At 49.4% G+C, this 16,668-nt stretch overlaps 1 protein-coding gene across 1 annotated transcript in view; it reads left to right on the top strand.

Annotated features, from left to right (window-relative positions):
* The window catches only part of LOC140426708 (probable voltage-dependent R-type calcium channel subunit alpha-1E), a 1,526,345-nt gene that overhangs the window by 1,385,427 nt on the left and 124,250 nt on the right, over positions 1 to 16,668 (top strand). Inside the window, exons 35-38 of the mRNA XM_072511794.1 lie at positions 1,007 to 1,072; positions 1,182 to 1,273; positions 8,814 to 8,955; positions 10,233 to 10,360. Coding sequence (XP_072367895.1) covers positions 1,007 to 1,072; positions 1,182 to 1,273; positions 8,814 to 8,955; positions 10,233 to 10,360 — 428 coding nt within the window. The remainder of the gene's footprint in view (positions 1 to 1,006; positions 1,073 to 1,181; positions 1,274 to 8,813; positions 8,956 to 10,232; positions 10,361 to 16,668) is intronic.

Here is a 16,668-nt window from a genome sequence, read left to right as displayed (position 1 = left end):
TTTTCCCCTGATTGGCTTTTCCCCCCCGACAGTATCCAAAGGGGTCTACCTGTTTGAGAGGGGGACAACCACAGGGAATTCCTGCACTGATTGCCTGCTTCTTCTGGTAGTCACTCATTTCTCTGCCTGCAACTTGGATGTGACCACATTTATATAACTGCTATCTATGATGCTTTCTGCCACCTGCATGCTCCTAAGTGCATCCAACTGCTGCTCCAACCGGACCTTGCGGTCTGTGAGGAGCCCCAGTTGGGTGCACTTTCTGCAGATGAAGCCATCCGGGATGCTGGAAGCCTCCCGGACCTGCCACATCTCACAGTCAGAGCACTGTGCCCCTCTAATTGACATTGCGTTAATTAATTAGTAAATTAAATTTTAAAATATATATATTTTTAAAGTTACTGATAACTGTATGTTTCCTAGCACTAGATTTCTCCTATAAATGTAAATGCTAAATACAGTACTCTCCGGTCTCTGGCTTAGATACCCCTCTAAATTATGATTAAGTAATTAATTGTTTAATTAGTTTAACAATGTTTAATTTTTAAATTTAGTGCAGATTCCCTACCAGCCAATCAGGTCACAGCTTTCCTGTGATGTCACTTTTTCGTTTTTTCTCCCCCCAGTCGGATCACTCAGAATGTCAGAATATCTATCACTTAATTGTTTCCTGTTGCATTTCCCATGACAACGCCTCCACCAATCCGCATTCTCTTCACTTGCCAACTAATCCGCTTCTCAAACAATATAAATTGTTGTTCCTCTGTTACAGTTTGGTCCTTTCTTGCGAGCATTCCTGATGAGTGAAAAACAAAAAGCTTTGTCAGTATGTGTGCTTTTCAGCGGTACTTGAATTCTGTACAAGCAATATTTGCTCAAAATATTAATGCACTGGGAGCTGTAAAAAGTCATTAATAAATAGAGGTTTGGACTTTCCTCCTTTTGTTTGCCATCTTATGGTGAATGCATTGTAGTATTCGTGATCAGCAAATGTTCTCCTTCCCAGGCCCTTCCGTACGTCTGCCTCTTGATTGCTATGTTGTTCTTCATATACGCCATCATTGGGATGCAGGTGAGTTGCAGACTTTAAACTGAGTAAGATGCTATGAATACATTAAGCCAGTATTCTATTCAATGTGCTGACTAACAGAATGGTTTCAATCTCTTGTGGATTTTGACAGCTATTTGGAAACATTGGATTGGAAGACAGCACCCCCATCAACCGGCACAACAACTTCCACACCTTCTTCAATGCCTTGATGCTGTTGTTCAGGTGGGTTACATCTGGTATCCCGTGGCCACACAGAGCCAAGGAACACCTGTTAGATTCCTCAGATTTGAATGTTATGTTACTGTAAAAGCTTCACTCACAGTTTAGATCTGCAATGGAATGTTCCTCTACCAAAGATTTCTCTGTCAGCATTATCTGATAGACACCAGCAAATCATTGAATCCATTCGGTCCATCGAGTTTGCACCGACCCTCTGAAAGATCACCCTACCTCGGCACAATTCCACGTCCTATCCCCATAACCCCACCTAACCTGCATATCTTTGGACACTAAGGGGGAATTTTAGCATGGCCAGTCCACCTAGCCTGCACATCTTTGGACTGTGGGAGGAAACCGGAGCATCCAAAGGAAATCCATGCAAACACAGGAAGAAAGTACAAACTCCACAGTCACCCAAAGCTGAAATCAAACCCGGGTCTCTGGTGCTGTGAGGCAGCAGTGCTAACCACTATGCCACATTGTTGTTTATGTCATACATCATTGATCTGGGAAATGGTAGCAGTTTATGTAGCCTGGTGTTTAAAAAAAAATTAAAGTTTTCAATATTTGGAAATGCTGATACACAAATAACTATCTTTCATTCCCTCACCCCACAGTATAAATATCTCCCATTTTCTGTGCCTTTTAGCTTTGACAAAGGGTCATCTGGACTAGAAATGTTAGCTCTTTTCTCTCCCTACAGATGCTGCCAGACCTGCTGAGATTTTCCAGCATTTTCTCTTTTGGTTTCAGATTCCATAATCCGCAGTAATTTGCTTTTTTACACAAATATCTATGCCAGCCGTGGCTCAGCTGGGAGCTCTCTTGCCTCCCATTTGAGTGCAAAGTAAAAACTGTTGTTCAAGTGCAGTGCTGAGGGAGTGACGCACTATTGTAGATGCTGTCTCTTGGATGGGATGTTAAATAGAGGCTCCAGCCCCTATGTAGGTGGATGTAAATGATCCTGTTGCACCATTTTACAGTAGACCAGGGGAGTTCCCTCCAGTGTCCTGACCAATATTCATGCCCCTGTCGGCATCACAAAAACAGACGATCTTGTCATTATCATACTGCTGTTTGTGGGATTTTACTTTGCACAAATTGGCTGTGATGTTTCCTGCATTGCAACATGTGACTATAAAGTACTTCACTGGTTGTGAACCCCTTTGAAACTGGGCATGAAAAGCACTACGGTACAAGTCTTTCTTTTTTTTCTTTGTAATGGCCTTAGGATTTAATTTCAGTGTTGAAAGGTTTTGGAGGTAAAGAGCTGGCCTGAGTAACAGCCGACAATAAAGGTGTTAAAACCCCAGCCAATTCACTTGTGTCCTTTAGTGAGGAATGTCTGCCACCCTGACCCGATCTGAGCCTATATGTGACTCCAGTCTCGCAACAACAGGGTTGACACTTGACTGCCCTCTGAAGTGGCCGAGTGAACTGTCCTGTTGTGTCTAGGAAAACTAGATGGGATAAGCTTCAGCCACACTCACATTCCAAGAATGAATTAAAATGAATTCCTACTGATGAATGAGGATATGAATCTACACTCAGTGTAAAATCAGTTTAATTTCGTATTCCTGTTACTTCACAATATTTTCTATCTATGGTAAGAACAGGAAATGCTGAAAAACAGAAGCCGGAATTCTCCGGGCGTTACGATTCACTTTTCCCGCTGGCAGCGTACCCCCACCCATGGGGTTCCCACCAGCATGGGGTGGTTACAATGGGAAATCCCATTGACAAGCGGTGGGAAGACAATCGCGCTGCCGAGAAACACTCAACTGGGGAACTTCTCAGAGTCTAGGAAAGGGAGAAACAGAGTTAGCATTACAGCTTGTTAAACATTTATCAGCTTTCCAGAATCTGCTCCTAAATCTTTTCGTAATAGTTTAGACGTTGGCTTTTAAGAAGCCTCCACTCGAGTCAGTATTCAGCTATGCACTCATTCACTATAATCCATCATTAACTCCATGTTTTAAGTCATTTACACTTTGGGTTAGCTTACCTTAACTCAACCCATTAGCAAGGTGCCTGTGACAAATTCAGAACTTTGTTAAAACTACCGATGCGCTAAAAAGTAAGCAAAATCTTCAAAAATGACCATCCCAATTACACTCCAACATTAAGGTCGCAGGTTCGATTCCCAGCTTTGGTCACTGTCTGTGCGGAGTCTGCAGTTCTCCCCGTGTCTGTGTGGGTTTCCTCCGGGTGCTCCGGTTTCTTCCCGCAGTCCAAAGATGTGCAGGTTAAGTGGATTGGCCATGCTAAATTGCCCTTAGTGTCCAAAAAGATTGGGCTGGGTTACGGGGACAGGGTGGAGATGTGGGCGTGGGTAGGGTGCTCTTTCCAAGGGCCAGTGCAGACTCGATGGGCAGAATGGCCTCCTTCTGCACTGTACATTCTATGGTTAGCCAAACACACAACTACCACAAGTCTCAGGCCTTATTGATAGTGAAAGTATTGAGCAGCCTTACAACATCCTGATCCAGAAATTGGGAAGTCAGGGAATCTGTAATGATTGTCCCTTTGAGGGAAACACAGCAGAATAAAGGTCACCTGGCCTGAGGTACCAATCAGGACTCAGAGTGGAGAATTATCCCAAAGGGAGGAATTTTCCTAGGCAGAGACATTTTTCAAAGAGCTTCTGCTATTGAAGATCAATAAATATGTGTGGAGTTTGCACATTCTCCCCATATCTGCGTGAGTTTGTTCCGCGTGGTCTGGTTTCCTCCCACAGTCCAAAGATGTGAAGGTCAGGTGGATTGATCGTGCTAAATTGCCTCTTAGTGTCTTAAAGATATGCAGGTAAGGTTACAGGGATAGGGTGGGATGGGTGGGTAGGGAAGTGGGCATTGGTGGGGTGCTGATTTTGAGGGTCGGTGCATACTCAATACCCAATGTGTTTTCCCCAAGACCCAGTGTGTGTCCCCAATACCTAGTGTGTGGCCCCAATACCCAGTGTGTGTCCCCAACACCTAGTGTGTATCCCCAATACCTAGTGTGTGTCCCCAATACCTAGGGTGTGTCCCCACTACCTAGTGTGCATCCCCAATACCTAGTGTATGTCCCCAATACCTAGTGTGTGTCCCCAATACCTAGCGTGTGTCCCCACTACCTCGTGTGCATCCCCAATACCTAGTGTATGTCCCCAATACCTAGTGTGTGGCCCCAATACCCAGTGTGTGTCCCCAACACCTAGTGTGTATCCCCAATACCTAGTGTGTGTCCCCAATACCTAGTGTGTGTCCCCACTACCTAGTGTGCATCCCCAATACCTAGTGTATGTCCCCAAAACCTGTGTGTGTACCCAATACGTGTGTCCCCAACACCTAGCGTGTGGTTCCAATACCTACTGTGTGTCCCCAATACCTAGTGTGTCCCCAATACCTAGTGTGTTTCCCCAATACCTAGTGTGTGCCCCCAATACCTAGTGTGTTTTCCCCAAGACCCAGTGTGTGTCCCCAATACCTAGTGTGTAGCCCCAATACCCAGTGTGTGTCCCCAACACCTAGTGTGTATCCCCAATACCTAGTGTGTGTCCCCAATACCTAGGGTGTGTCCCCACTACCTAGTGTGCATCCCCAATACCTAGTGTATGTCCCCAATACCTAGTGTGTGTCCCCAATACCTAGCGTGTGTCCCCACTACCTCGTGTGCATCCCCAATACCTAGTGTATGTCCCCAATACCTAGTGTGTGGCCCCAATACCCAGTGTGTGTCCCCAACACCTAGTGTGTATCCCCAATACCTAGTGTGTGGCCCCAATACCCAGTGTGTGGCCCCAATACCCAGTGTGTGTCCCCACTACCTAGTGTATGTCCCCAATACCTAGTGTGTGGCCCCAATACCCAGTGTGTGTCCCCACTACCTAGTGTGCATCCCCAATACCTAGTGTATGTCCCCAAAACCTGTGTGTGTACCCAATACGTGTGTCCCCAACACCTAGCGTGTGGTTCCAATACCTAGTGTATGTCCCCAATACCTAGTGTGTGTCCCCAATACCTAGTGTGTGTCCCCAATACCTAGCGTGTGTCCCCACTACCTCGTGTGCATCCCCAATACCTAGTGTGTATCCCCAATACCTAGTGTGTGTCCCCAATACCTAGTGTGTGTCCCCACTACCTAGTGTGCATCCCCAATACCTAGTGTATGTCCCCAAAACCTGTGTGTGTACCCAATACGTGTGTCCCCAACACCTAGCGTGTGGTTCCAATACCTACTGTGTGTCCCCAATACCTAGTGTGTCCCCAATACCTAGTGTGTTTCCCCAATACCTAGTGTGTGCCCCCAATACCTAGTGTGTTTTCCCCAATACCTAGTGTGTTTTCCCCAATACCTAGTGTGTGTCCCCAATTCCTTGTGTGTGTCCCCAATACCTGTGTGTGTCCCCAATACCTAGTGTGTGAGCCGAATACCTAGTGTGTGTCCCCAATACCTAGTGTGTGTCACCAATACTTAGTGTGTGTCCCCAAGACCCAGTGTGTGTCCCCAAGACCCAGTGTGTGGCCCCAATACCCAGTGTGTGTCCCCAACACCTAGTGTGTATCCCCAATACCTAGCGTGTGTCCCCACTACCTCGTGTGCATCCCCAATACCTAGTGTATGTCCCCAATACCTAGTGTGTGTCCCCAATACCTAGGGTGTGTCCCCACTACCTAGTGTGCATCCCCAATACCTAGTGTATGTCCCCAATACCTAGTGTGTGTCCCCAATACCTAGCGTGTGTCCCCACTACCTCGTGTGCATCCCCAATACCTAGTGTGTATCCCCAATACCTAGTGTGTGTCCCCAATACCTAGTGTGTGTCCCCACTACCTAGTGTGTGTCCCCAATACCTAGTGTATGTCCCCAATACCTAGTGTGTGGCCCCAATACTCAGTGTGTGTCCCCAACACCTAGTGTGTATCCCCAATACCTAGTGTGTGTCCCCAATACCTAGTGTGTGTCCCCACTACCTAGTGTGCATCCCCAATACCTAGTGTATGTCCCCAAAACCTGTGTGTGTACCCAATACGTGTGTCCCCAACACCTAGCGTGTGGTTCCAATACCTACTGTGTGTCCCCAATACCTAGTGTGTCCCCAATACCTAGTGTGTTTCCCCAATACCTAGTGTGTGCCCCCAATACCTAGTGTGTTTTCCCCAATACCTAGTGTGTTTTCCCCAATACCTAGTGTGTGTCCCCAATTCCTTGTGTGTGTCCCCAATACCTGTGTGTGTCCCCAATACCTAGTGTGTGAGCCGAATACCTAGTGTGTGTCCCCAATACCTAGTGTGTGTCACCAATACTTAGTGTGTGTCCCCAAGACCCAGTGTGTGTCCCCAAGACCCAGTGTGTGGCCCCAATACCCAGTGTGTGTCCCCAACACCTAGTGTGTATCCCCAATACCTAGCGTGTGTCCCCACTACCTCGTGTGCATCCCCAATACCTAGTGTATGTCCCCAATACCTAGTGTGTGTCCCCAATACCTAGGGTGTGTCCCCACTACCTAGTGTGCATCCCCAATACCTAGTGTATGTCCCCAATACCTAGTGTGTGTCCCCAATACCTAGCGTGTGTCCCCACTACCTCGTGTGCATCCCCAATACCTAGTGTGTATCCCCAATACCTAGTGTGTGTCCCCAATACCTAGTGTGTGTCCCCACTACCTCGTGTGCATCCCCAATACCTAGTGTATGTCCCCAATACCTAGTGTGTGGCCCCAATACCCAGTGTGTGTCCCCAACACCTAGTGTGTATCCCCAATACCTAGTGTGTGTCCCCAATACCTAGTGTGTGTCCCCACTACCTAGTGTGCATCCCCAATACCTAGTGTATGTCCCCAAAACCTGTGTGTGTACCCAATACGTGTGTCCCCAACACCTAGCGTGTGGTTCCAATACCTACTGTGTGTCCCCAATACCTAGTGTGTCCCCAATACCTAGTGTGTTTCCCCAATACCTAGTGTGTGCCCCCAATACCTAGTGTGTTTTCCCCAATACCTAGTGTGTTTTCCCCAATACCTAGTGTGTGTCCCCAATTCCTTGTGTGTGTCCCCAATACCTGTGTGTGTCCCCAATACCTAGTGTGTGAGCCGAATACCTAGTGTGTGTCCCCAATACCTAGTGTGTGTCACCAATACTTAGTGTGTGTCCCCAAGACCCAGTGTGTGTCCCCAAGACCCAGTGTGTGGCCCCAATACCCAGTGTGTGTCCCCAACACCTAGTGTGTATCCCCAATACCTAGCGTGTGTCCCCACTACCTCGTGTGCATCCCCAATACCTAGTGTATGTCCCCAATACCTAGTGTGTGTCCCCAATACCTAGGGTGTGTCCCCACTACCTAGTGTGCATCCCCAATACCTAGTGTATGTCCCCAATACCTAGTGTGTGTCCCCAATACCTAGCGTGTGTCCCCACTACCTCGTGTGCATCCCCAATACCTAGTGTGTATCCCCAATACCTAGTGTGTGTCCCCAATACCTAGTGTGTGTCCCCACTACCTAGTGTGTGTCCCCAATACCTAGTGTATGTCCCCAAAACCTGTGTGTGTACCCAATATGTGTGTCCCCAACACCTAGCGTGTGGTTCCAATACCTACTGTGTGTCCCCAATACCTAGTGTGTCCCCAATACCTAGTGTGTTTCCCCAATACCTAGTGTGTGCCCCCAATACCTAGTGTGTTTTCCCCAATACCTAGTGTGTGTCCCCAATACCTGTGTGTGTCCCCAATACCTAGTGTGTGAGCCGAATACCTAGTGTGTGTCCCCAATACCTAGTGTGTGTCACCAATACTTAGTGTGTGTCCCCAAGACCCAGTGTGTGTCCCCAAGACCCAGTGTGTGTCCCCAATACCTAGTGTGTATCCCCAATTCCTAGTGTCCCCCCCAATACCTAGTGTGTATCCCCAATACCTAGTGTGTGTCCCCAATACCTAGTGTGTGTCCCCAATACCTAGTGTGTGTCCCCAATACCTGTGTGTCCCCAATACCTGTGTCCCCAATACCCAGCGTGTGTCCCCAATACCTAGTGTGTGTCCCCAATACCTAGTGTGTGCCCAATACCTAGTGTGTTTCCCCAATACCTAGTCTGTGCCCCCAATACCTAGTGTGTTTTCCCCAATACATAGTGTGTTTTCCCCAATACCCAGTGCTTGCCCCCAATACCAGGTGCATGCCGCTGGTGCGCGGTGCGTGCCCCCAGTGCATGGTGCGTGTCTCCTTTGCCTGGTGCCTGTCCCCAATACCCAGTGTGTGTCCCCAAAACTCAGTGCGTGCCCTCGGTGCGTAGTGCATGCCCTCGGTGCACGATGCTTGCCCCTAATGCGCAGTGCGTGCCCTCGATGTGCAGTACATGACCCCGATGAGCAGTGCATGCCCTTGATGCGCAGTAAGTGCCCCCAGTGCACGGTGCTTTCCCCCGGTGCGCGGCCCCGGTGTGCAGTGCATGTCCCTGATGAGCAGTGTGTGTCCCCAATACCCATTGTGTTTCCCCATTTGCCAGTGTCTCCCCACACTGCTCAGTGTTTTTTGCCATACTGATGGAGCATGTATGTTTGACTGCAGGAGTGCAACAGGGGAGTCCTGGCAGGAGATCATGCTGGCGTGCCTGAGTGAGAAGAGATGTGAGGGGGCCTCGGACAGACAATGTGGCACCGACTTTGCTTATTTCTACTTTGTCTCTTTCATATTCCTCTGCTCATTTCTTGTAAGTGGCAATTTTGGAGAATCAGATAGAATTTTTGTTATTCTGGTGATGCTTTTGATACAAGAGTTCAATGGTTTTTAATCATCAGACTCATTCTATAATCAGCCAAACCCCTTTCCCAACACATTCCTCACTTGTAACTATCTATCAATCCTCCTTGACCCTCTCCATACTGTGAACAGTCCAATCTTCCTTCATGTCAGCACTGCCTCAGTGAGGAAGACTCTTGTCTCTGATTATAATCCTGTTGATTCACGTCCAAACACTTCACAGAATCCAGGCTGATACCCCCAGTGCAGTTCTGAGGGAGAGATGCTGCCATTCTGACACGATGTTAAACCAAACATGCTTATACTCCCTCACGTGAAACTATAGAATCCCTACAGTCCAGAAGGAGACCATTTGGCCCATTGAGTCTGCACTGGCCCTATGAAAGAGCACCCCTCCATGGCCCACTCCCCCGCCCTATTCCCGTGACCCCGCGCATTGGCCAATTCACTTAACCTGCACAACTTTAGACTGTGGGAGGAAACCAGAGCATCCGGAGGAAACCCGCGCAGACACAGGGAGAACGTACAGACTCCACACGGACAGTCACCCAGAGCCAGAATTGAACCCGGGTCGCTGGCAGTGTGAGGCAGCAGTGCTGACCACCGTGCCACCCTGAATGTGAAATATCTTGTGACACTACTTTAAACATGAGTAGGGAAGCACGCCCTAGGGTCCTGACCAATAGTTATTTCTTATCCAACCTCACTAAAATAGGTTACCTGGTCATTATCACATTGCTGTTCGTGGCATTTTGCTGTGTACAATTTGGCTGCCATGTTTCTTACTTTACAGCAATGTGCACATTCTTAAAAAAAATGCTGCATTGGCTGTGAGACCATAGAAATGTAAGCCTTTCTGTTGCTAGCTTCTCCCCAAATCACCATCCCCTAATCTCTGGTGTCAGTTTACGTGCTCTCTCTTGCAACTGAGCAGCTCCGAGCTGTGCTGCAGCCAGAAGAGAGACCAGATTTATCCAACATTAACCAGCTGGATCCTACACAGGCCACCACTGGGGCTGCACTCCCAGAGCCTTCCTACCCGCTTGCCTGAGCCCAGCTTTTAAAAGGCTCTGACAATCCTCAGCCGTCGAGGTCGACAGCAGGCCAAGAGGTCATGTCCGACGCACCCCTCATATCACCAGGCCTGGGTGTGTTTCCTCGCCTTTCAATTTGCTGTTGTCCTGGAGTGTGTCCAAGTTCCTGATTTGGGGTTTTCTTTTCCCTCAGATGCTGAACCTGTTTGTGGCTGTCATTATGGATAACTTTGAGTACCTGACGCGTGATTCTTCCATCCTGGGACCACATCACTTGGACGAGTTTGTGCGAGTGTGGGCTGAGTATGACAGGGCTGCCTGGTAGGTATTCCAGCCTCAAGCAGTTTGCTAATCGTTCTTTCACTAAAGGTTCACCGCTGCAATATTTTGCAATGTGGTGGTCACCCGAATCAACTGAGGAGACTAGCATCCTTCAGGAGATCGCAAAGGGGAGAGACAAAGGGAAAGGATGAGAAGACCACAGCCTCCATTCCCGCACATACAGCCAACACGACGTTCCAGAGATAAGGGATTTTCAACTGGATGCTAGCAATGCAGAGGAATTTGATTATCTGGCACTTGAATTCCGGCAAAAAGAGATATCTGTACACAGACTGGTGTCTCTCAGTCCCCTCTCTCCCAGGGAGATATCTAAACACAGACTGGTGTCTCTCAGTCCCCTCTCGCCCAGGGAGATATCTGTACACAGACAGGTGTCTCTCAGTCCCTCTCTCTCAGGGAGATATATGTACACTGACTGGTGTCTCTCAGTCCCCTCTCTCTCAGGGAGATATCTGTACAAAGACTGGTGTCTCTCAGTCCCCTCTCTCAGGGAGATACCTGTACACTGACTGGTGTCTCTCAGTTCCCTCTCTCTCAGGGAGATATCTATTCACTGACTGGTGTCTTTCAGTCCCCTCTCTCAGGGAGATATCTGTACAAAGACTGGTGTCTCTCAGTCCCCTCTCTCAGGGAGATACCTGTACACTGACTGGTGTCTCTCAGTTCCCTCTCTCTCAGGAAGATATCTGTACACTGACTGGTGTCTCCCAGTTCCCTCTCTCTGGGAGATATCTGTACACTGACTGGTGTCTCTCAGTTCCCTCTCTCTCAGGGAGATATCTGTACACTGACTGGTGTCTCTCAGTCCCCTCTCTCCCAGGGAGATATCTATACACTGAATGGTGTCTTTCAGTCCCCTCTCTCCCAGGCAGATATCTGTACACAGACTGGTGTCTCTCTGTACACTGACTGGTGTCTCTCAGTTCCCTCTCTCTCAGGGAGATATCTATACACTGACTGGTGTCTCTCAGTCCCTCTCCCAGGGAGATATCTGTACACAGACTGGTGTCTCTCTGTACACAGACTGGTGTCTCTCAGTCCCCTCTCTCCCAGGGAGATATCAATACACAGACTGGTGTCTCTCAGTCCCCTCTATCCCAGGGAGATATCTGTACACAGACTGTTGTCTCTCAGTCCCCTCTCTCCCAGGGAGATATTGATACACATACTGGTGTCTCTCAGTCCCCTCTCTCCCAGGGAGATATCTGTACACTGACTGGTGTCTCTCAGTCCCCTCTCTCAGGGAGATATCCATACACTGACTGGTGTCTCTCAGTCCCCTCTCTCCCAGGGAGATATCTGTACACTGACTGGTGTCTCTCAGTCCCCTCTCTCAGAGAGATATCCATACACTGACTGGTGTCTCTCAGTCCCCTCTCTCCCAGGGAGATATCTGTACACTGACTGGTGTCTCTCTGCCCCCTCTCTCCCAGGGAGATATCTGTGCACTGACTGGTGTCTCTCAGGCCCCTCCATCCCAGGGAGATACCTATACATTGACTGGTGTCTCTCCGTCCCTCTCTCTCAGGGAGATATCCGTTCACTGACTGGTGTCTATCAGTCCCTTCTCTCTCAGGGAGATATCTGTACACTGACTGGTGTCTCTCAGTCCCCTCTCTCCCAGGGAGATATATGTACACAGACTGGTGTCTCTCAGTCCCCTCTCACAGGGAGATATCTATCCACTGACTGGTGTCTACCAGTCCCTCTCTATCAGGGAGATATCTGTACACTGACAGGTGTCTCTCAGTCCCCTCTCTCAGTGCGATATCTGTACACTGACTGGTGACTCTCAGTATCCTCTCTCCCAGGGAGATATCTATACACTGACTGGTGTCTCTCAGTACCCTCTCTCCCCGGGATAGATCGATACACTGACTGGTGTCTCTCAGCCCCCTCTCTCCCAGGGAGATATCTAAACACAGACTGGTGTCTCTCAGTCCCCTCTCTCCCAGGAAGATATCTATACACAGACTGGTGTCTCTCAGTTCCCTCACTCTGGGAGATATCTGTACACTGACTGGTGTCTCTCAGTCCCCTCTCTCAGGGAGATATCTGTACACAGACTGTTGTCTCTCAGTCCCTCTCTCTCAGGGAGATATCTGTACAAAGACTGGTGTCTCTCAGTCCCCTCTCTCAAGGAGATACCTGTACACTGACTGGTGTCTCTCAGTTCCCTCTCTTTCAGGGAGATATCTATTCACTGACTGGTGTCTATCAGTCCCTTCTCTCTCAGGGAGATATCTGTACACTGACTGGTGTCTCTCAGTCCCCTCTCTCCCAGGGAGATATATATACTCAGACTGGTGTCTCTCAGTCCCCTCTCACAGGGAGATATCTATACACTGACTGGTGTCTACCAGTCCCTCTCTATCAGGGAGATATCTGTACACTGACTGGTGTCTCTCAGTCCCCTCTGTCAGGGCGATATCTGTCCACTGACTGGTGCCTCTCAGTCTCCTCTCTCCCAGGGAGATATCTATATACTGAGTGGTGTCTCTCAGTCCCCTCTCTCAGTGCGATATCTGTACACTGACTGGTGACTCTCAGTATCCTCTCTCCCAGGGAGATATCTATACACTGACTGGCGTCTCTCAGTACCCTCTCTCCCAGGGATAGATCGATACACTGATTGGTGTCCCTCAGTGCCCTCTCTCCCAGGGAGATATCTAAACACAGACTGGTGTCTCTCAGTCCCCTCTCTCCCAGGGCGATATCTATACACAGACTGGTGTTTCTCAGTCCCCTCTCTCAGGGAGATATCTGTGCACTGACTGGTGTCTTTCAGGCCCCTCCATCCCAGGGAGATATCTATACATTGACTGGTGTCTCTCAGTCCCTCTCTCTCAGGGAGATATCTGTACACAGACTGGTGTTTCTCAGTCCCCTCTCTCCCGGCGCGGTATCTATACACAGACTGGTGTTTCTCAGTCCCCTCTCTCCCAGGCAGATATCTGTACACTGACTGGTGCCTCTCAGTCTCCTCTCTCCCAGGGAGATATCTGTACACTGACTGGTGTCTCTCAGTCCCCTCTCTCTCAGGGAGATATCTGTACACTGACTGGTGCCTCTCAGTCTCCTCTCTCCCAGGGAGATATCTATACACTGACTGGTGTCTTTCAGTCCCCTCTCTCCCAGGCAGATATCTGTACACAGACTGGTGTCTCTCAGTACACAGACTGGTGTCTCTCAGTCCCCCCTCTCCCATGGAGATATCTATACACAGACTGGTGTCTCTCAGTCCCCTCTATCCCAGGGAGATATCTGTACACAGACTGTTGTCTCTCAGTCCCCTCGCTCCCAGGGAGATATCTATACACATACTGGTGTCTCTCAGTCCCCTCTCTCCCAGGGAGATATCTGTACACTGACTCGTGTCTCTCAGTCCCCTCTCTCATGGAGATATCCATACACTGACTGGTGTCTCTCAGTCCCCTCTCTCCCAGGGAGATATCTGTACACTGACTGGTGTCTCTCAGTCCCCTCTCTCAGAGAGATATCCATACACTGACTGGTGTCTCTCAGTCCCCTCTCTCCCAGGGAGATATCTGTACACTGACTGGTGTCTCTCTGTCCCCTCTCTCCCAGGGAGATATCTGTGCACTGACTGGTGTCTCTCAGGCCCCTCCATCCCAGGGAGATATCTATACACTGACTGGTGTCTACCAGTCCCTCTCTATCAGGGAGATATCTGTACACTGACTGGTGTCTCTCAGTCCCCTCTGTCAGGGCGATATCTGTCCACTGACTGGTGCCTCTCAGTCTCCTCTCTCCCAGGGAGATATCTATACACTGACTGGTGTCTCTCAGTCCCCTCTCTCAGTGCGATATCTGTACACTGACTGGTGACTCTCAGTATCCTCTCTCCCAGGGAGATATCTATACACTGACTGGTGTCTCTCAGTACCCTCTCTCCCAGGGATAGATCGATACACTGACTGCTGTCTCTCAGTCCCCTCTCTCCCGGGGCGGTATCTATACACAGACTGGTGTTTCTCAGTCCCCTCTCTCAGGGAGATATCTGTACACTGACTGGTGCCTCTCAGTCTCCTCTCTCCCAGGGAGATATCTATACACTGACTGGTGTCTTTCAGTCCCCTCTCTCCCAGGCAGATATCTGTACACAGACTGGTGTCTCTCTGTACACAGACTGGTGTCTCTCAGTCCCCCCTCTCCCATGGAGATATCTATACACAGACTGGTGTCTCTCAGTCCCCTCTATCCCAGGGAGATATCTATACACTGACTGGTGTCTCTCAGTACTCTCTCTCCCAGGGATAGATCGATACACTGACTGGTGTCTCTCAGTCCCCTCTCTCCCAGGGATAGATCGATACACTGACTGGTGTCTCTCAGTCCCCTCTCTCCCAGGGAGATATCTAAACACAGACTGGTGTCTCTCAGTCCCCTCTCTCCCAGAGCGATATCTATACACAGACTGGTGTTTCTCAGTCCCCTCTCTCAGGGAGATATCTGTACACTGACTGGTGTCTCTCAGTTCCCTCTCTCTCAGGGAGATATCTGTACACTGACTGGTGTCTCTCAGTCCCCTCTCTCAGGGAGACATCTGTTCACTGACACTGACTGGTGTCTCTCAGTCCGCTCTCTCTCAGGGAGATATCTGTACACAGACTGGGGTCTCTCAGTCCCCTCTCTCCCTGGGCGATATCTATACACAGACTGGTGTTTCTCAGTCCCCTCTCTCAGGGAGATATCCATACACTGACTGGTGTCTCTCAGTTCCCTCTCTCCCAGCGAGATATCTGTACACTAACTGGTGTCTCTCAGTCCCCTCTCTCAGGGAGATATCCATACACTGACTGGTGTCTCTCAGTCCCCTCTCTCCCAGGGAGATATCTGCACACTGACTGGTGTCCCTCAGCCCCCTCTCTCCCAGGGAGATACCTGTACACTGACTGGTGTCTCACAGTTCCCTCTTTCTCAGGGTGATATCTATTCACTGACTGGTTTCTTTCAGTCCCCTCTCTCAGGGAGACATCTGTACAAAAACTGGTGTCTCTCAGTCCCCTCTCTCAGTGAGATACCTGTACACTGACTGGTGTCTCTCAGTTCCCTCTCTCTCAGGGAGATATCTGTACACTGACTGGTGTCTCTCAGTTCCCTCTCTCTGGGAGATATCTGTACACTGACTGGTGTCTCTCAGTTCCCTATCTCAAGGGGATATCTGTACACAGACTGGTGTCTCTCAGTCCCCTCCCAGGGCAATATCTATACACAGACTGGTGTTTCTCAGTCCCCTCTCTCAGGGAGATATCTGTACACAGACTGGTGTCTCTCAGTTCCCTCTCTCTGGGAGATATCTGTCCACTGACTGGTGTCTCTAAGTTCCCTCTCTCTGGGAGATATCTGTACACTGACTGGTGTCTCTCAGTCCCCTCTCTCTCAGGGAGATATCTGTACACAGACTGGGGTCTCTCAGTCCCCTCTCTCCCGGCGCGGTATCTATACACAGACTGGTGTTTCTCAGTCCCCTCTCTCAGGGAGATATCTGTACACTGACTGGTGCCTCTCAGTCTCCTCTCTCCCAGGGAGATATCTATACACTGACTGGTGTCTTTCAGTCCCCTCTCTCCCAGGCAGATATCTGTACACAGACTGGTGTCTCTCTGTACACAGACTGGTGTCTCTCAGTCCCCCCTCTCCCATGGAGATATCTATACACAGACTGGTGTCTCTCAGTCCCCTCTATCCCAGGGAGATATCTGTACACAGACTGTTGTCTCTCAGTCCCCTCGCTCCCAGGGAGATATCTATACACATACTGGTGTCTCTCAGTCCCCTCTCTCCCAGGGAGATATCTGTACACTGACTCGTGTCTCTCAGTCCCCTATCTCATGGAGATATCCATACACTGACTGGTGTCTCTCAGTCCCCTCTCTCCCAGGGAGATATCTGTACACTGACTGGTGTCTCTCAGTCCCCTCTCTCAGAGAGATATCCATACACTGACTGGTGTCTCTCAGTCCCCTCTCTCCCAGGGAGATATCTGTACACTGACTGGTGTCTCTCTGTCCCCTCTCTCCCAGGGAGATATCTGTGCACTGACTGGTGTCTCTCAGGCCCCTCCATCCCAGGGAGATATCTATACATTGACTGGTGTCTCTCAGTCCCTCTCTCTCAGGGAGATATCTGTTCACTGACTGGTGTCTATCAGTCCCTTCTCTCTCAGGGAGATATCTGTACACTGACTGGTGTCTCTCAGTCCCCTCTCTCCCAGGGAGATATATGTACACAGACTGGTGTCTCTCAGTCCCCTCTCACAGGGA

Source organism: Scyliorhinus torazame, chromosome 7 (genome assembly GCF_047496885.1).
Source record: "Scyliorhinus torazame isolate Kashiwa2021f chromosome 7, sScyTor2.1, whole genome shotgun sequence".
NCBI lineage: Eukaryota > Metazoa > Chordata > Chondrichthyes > Carcharhiniformes > Scyliorhinidae > Scyliorhinus > Scyliorhinus torazame.
Note: the sequence above shows the minus strand (reverse complement) of the source record. Positions and strands in the feature narration are given on the sequence as shown.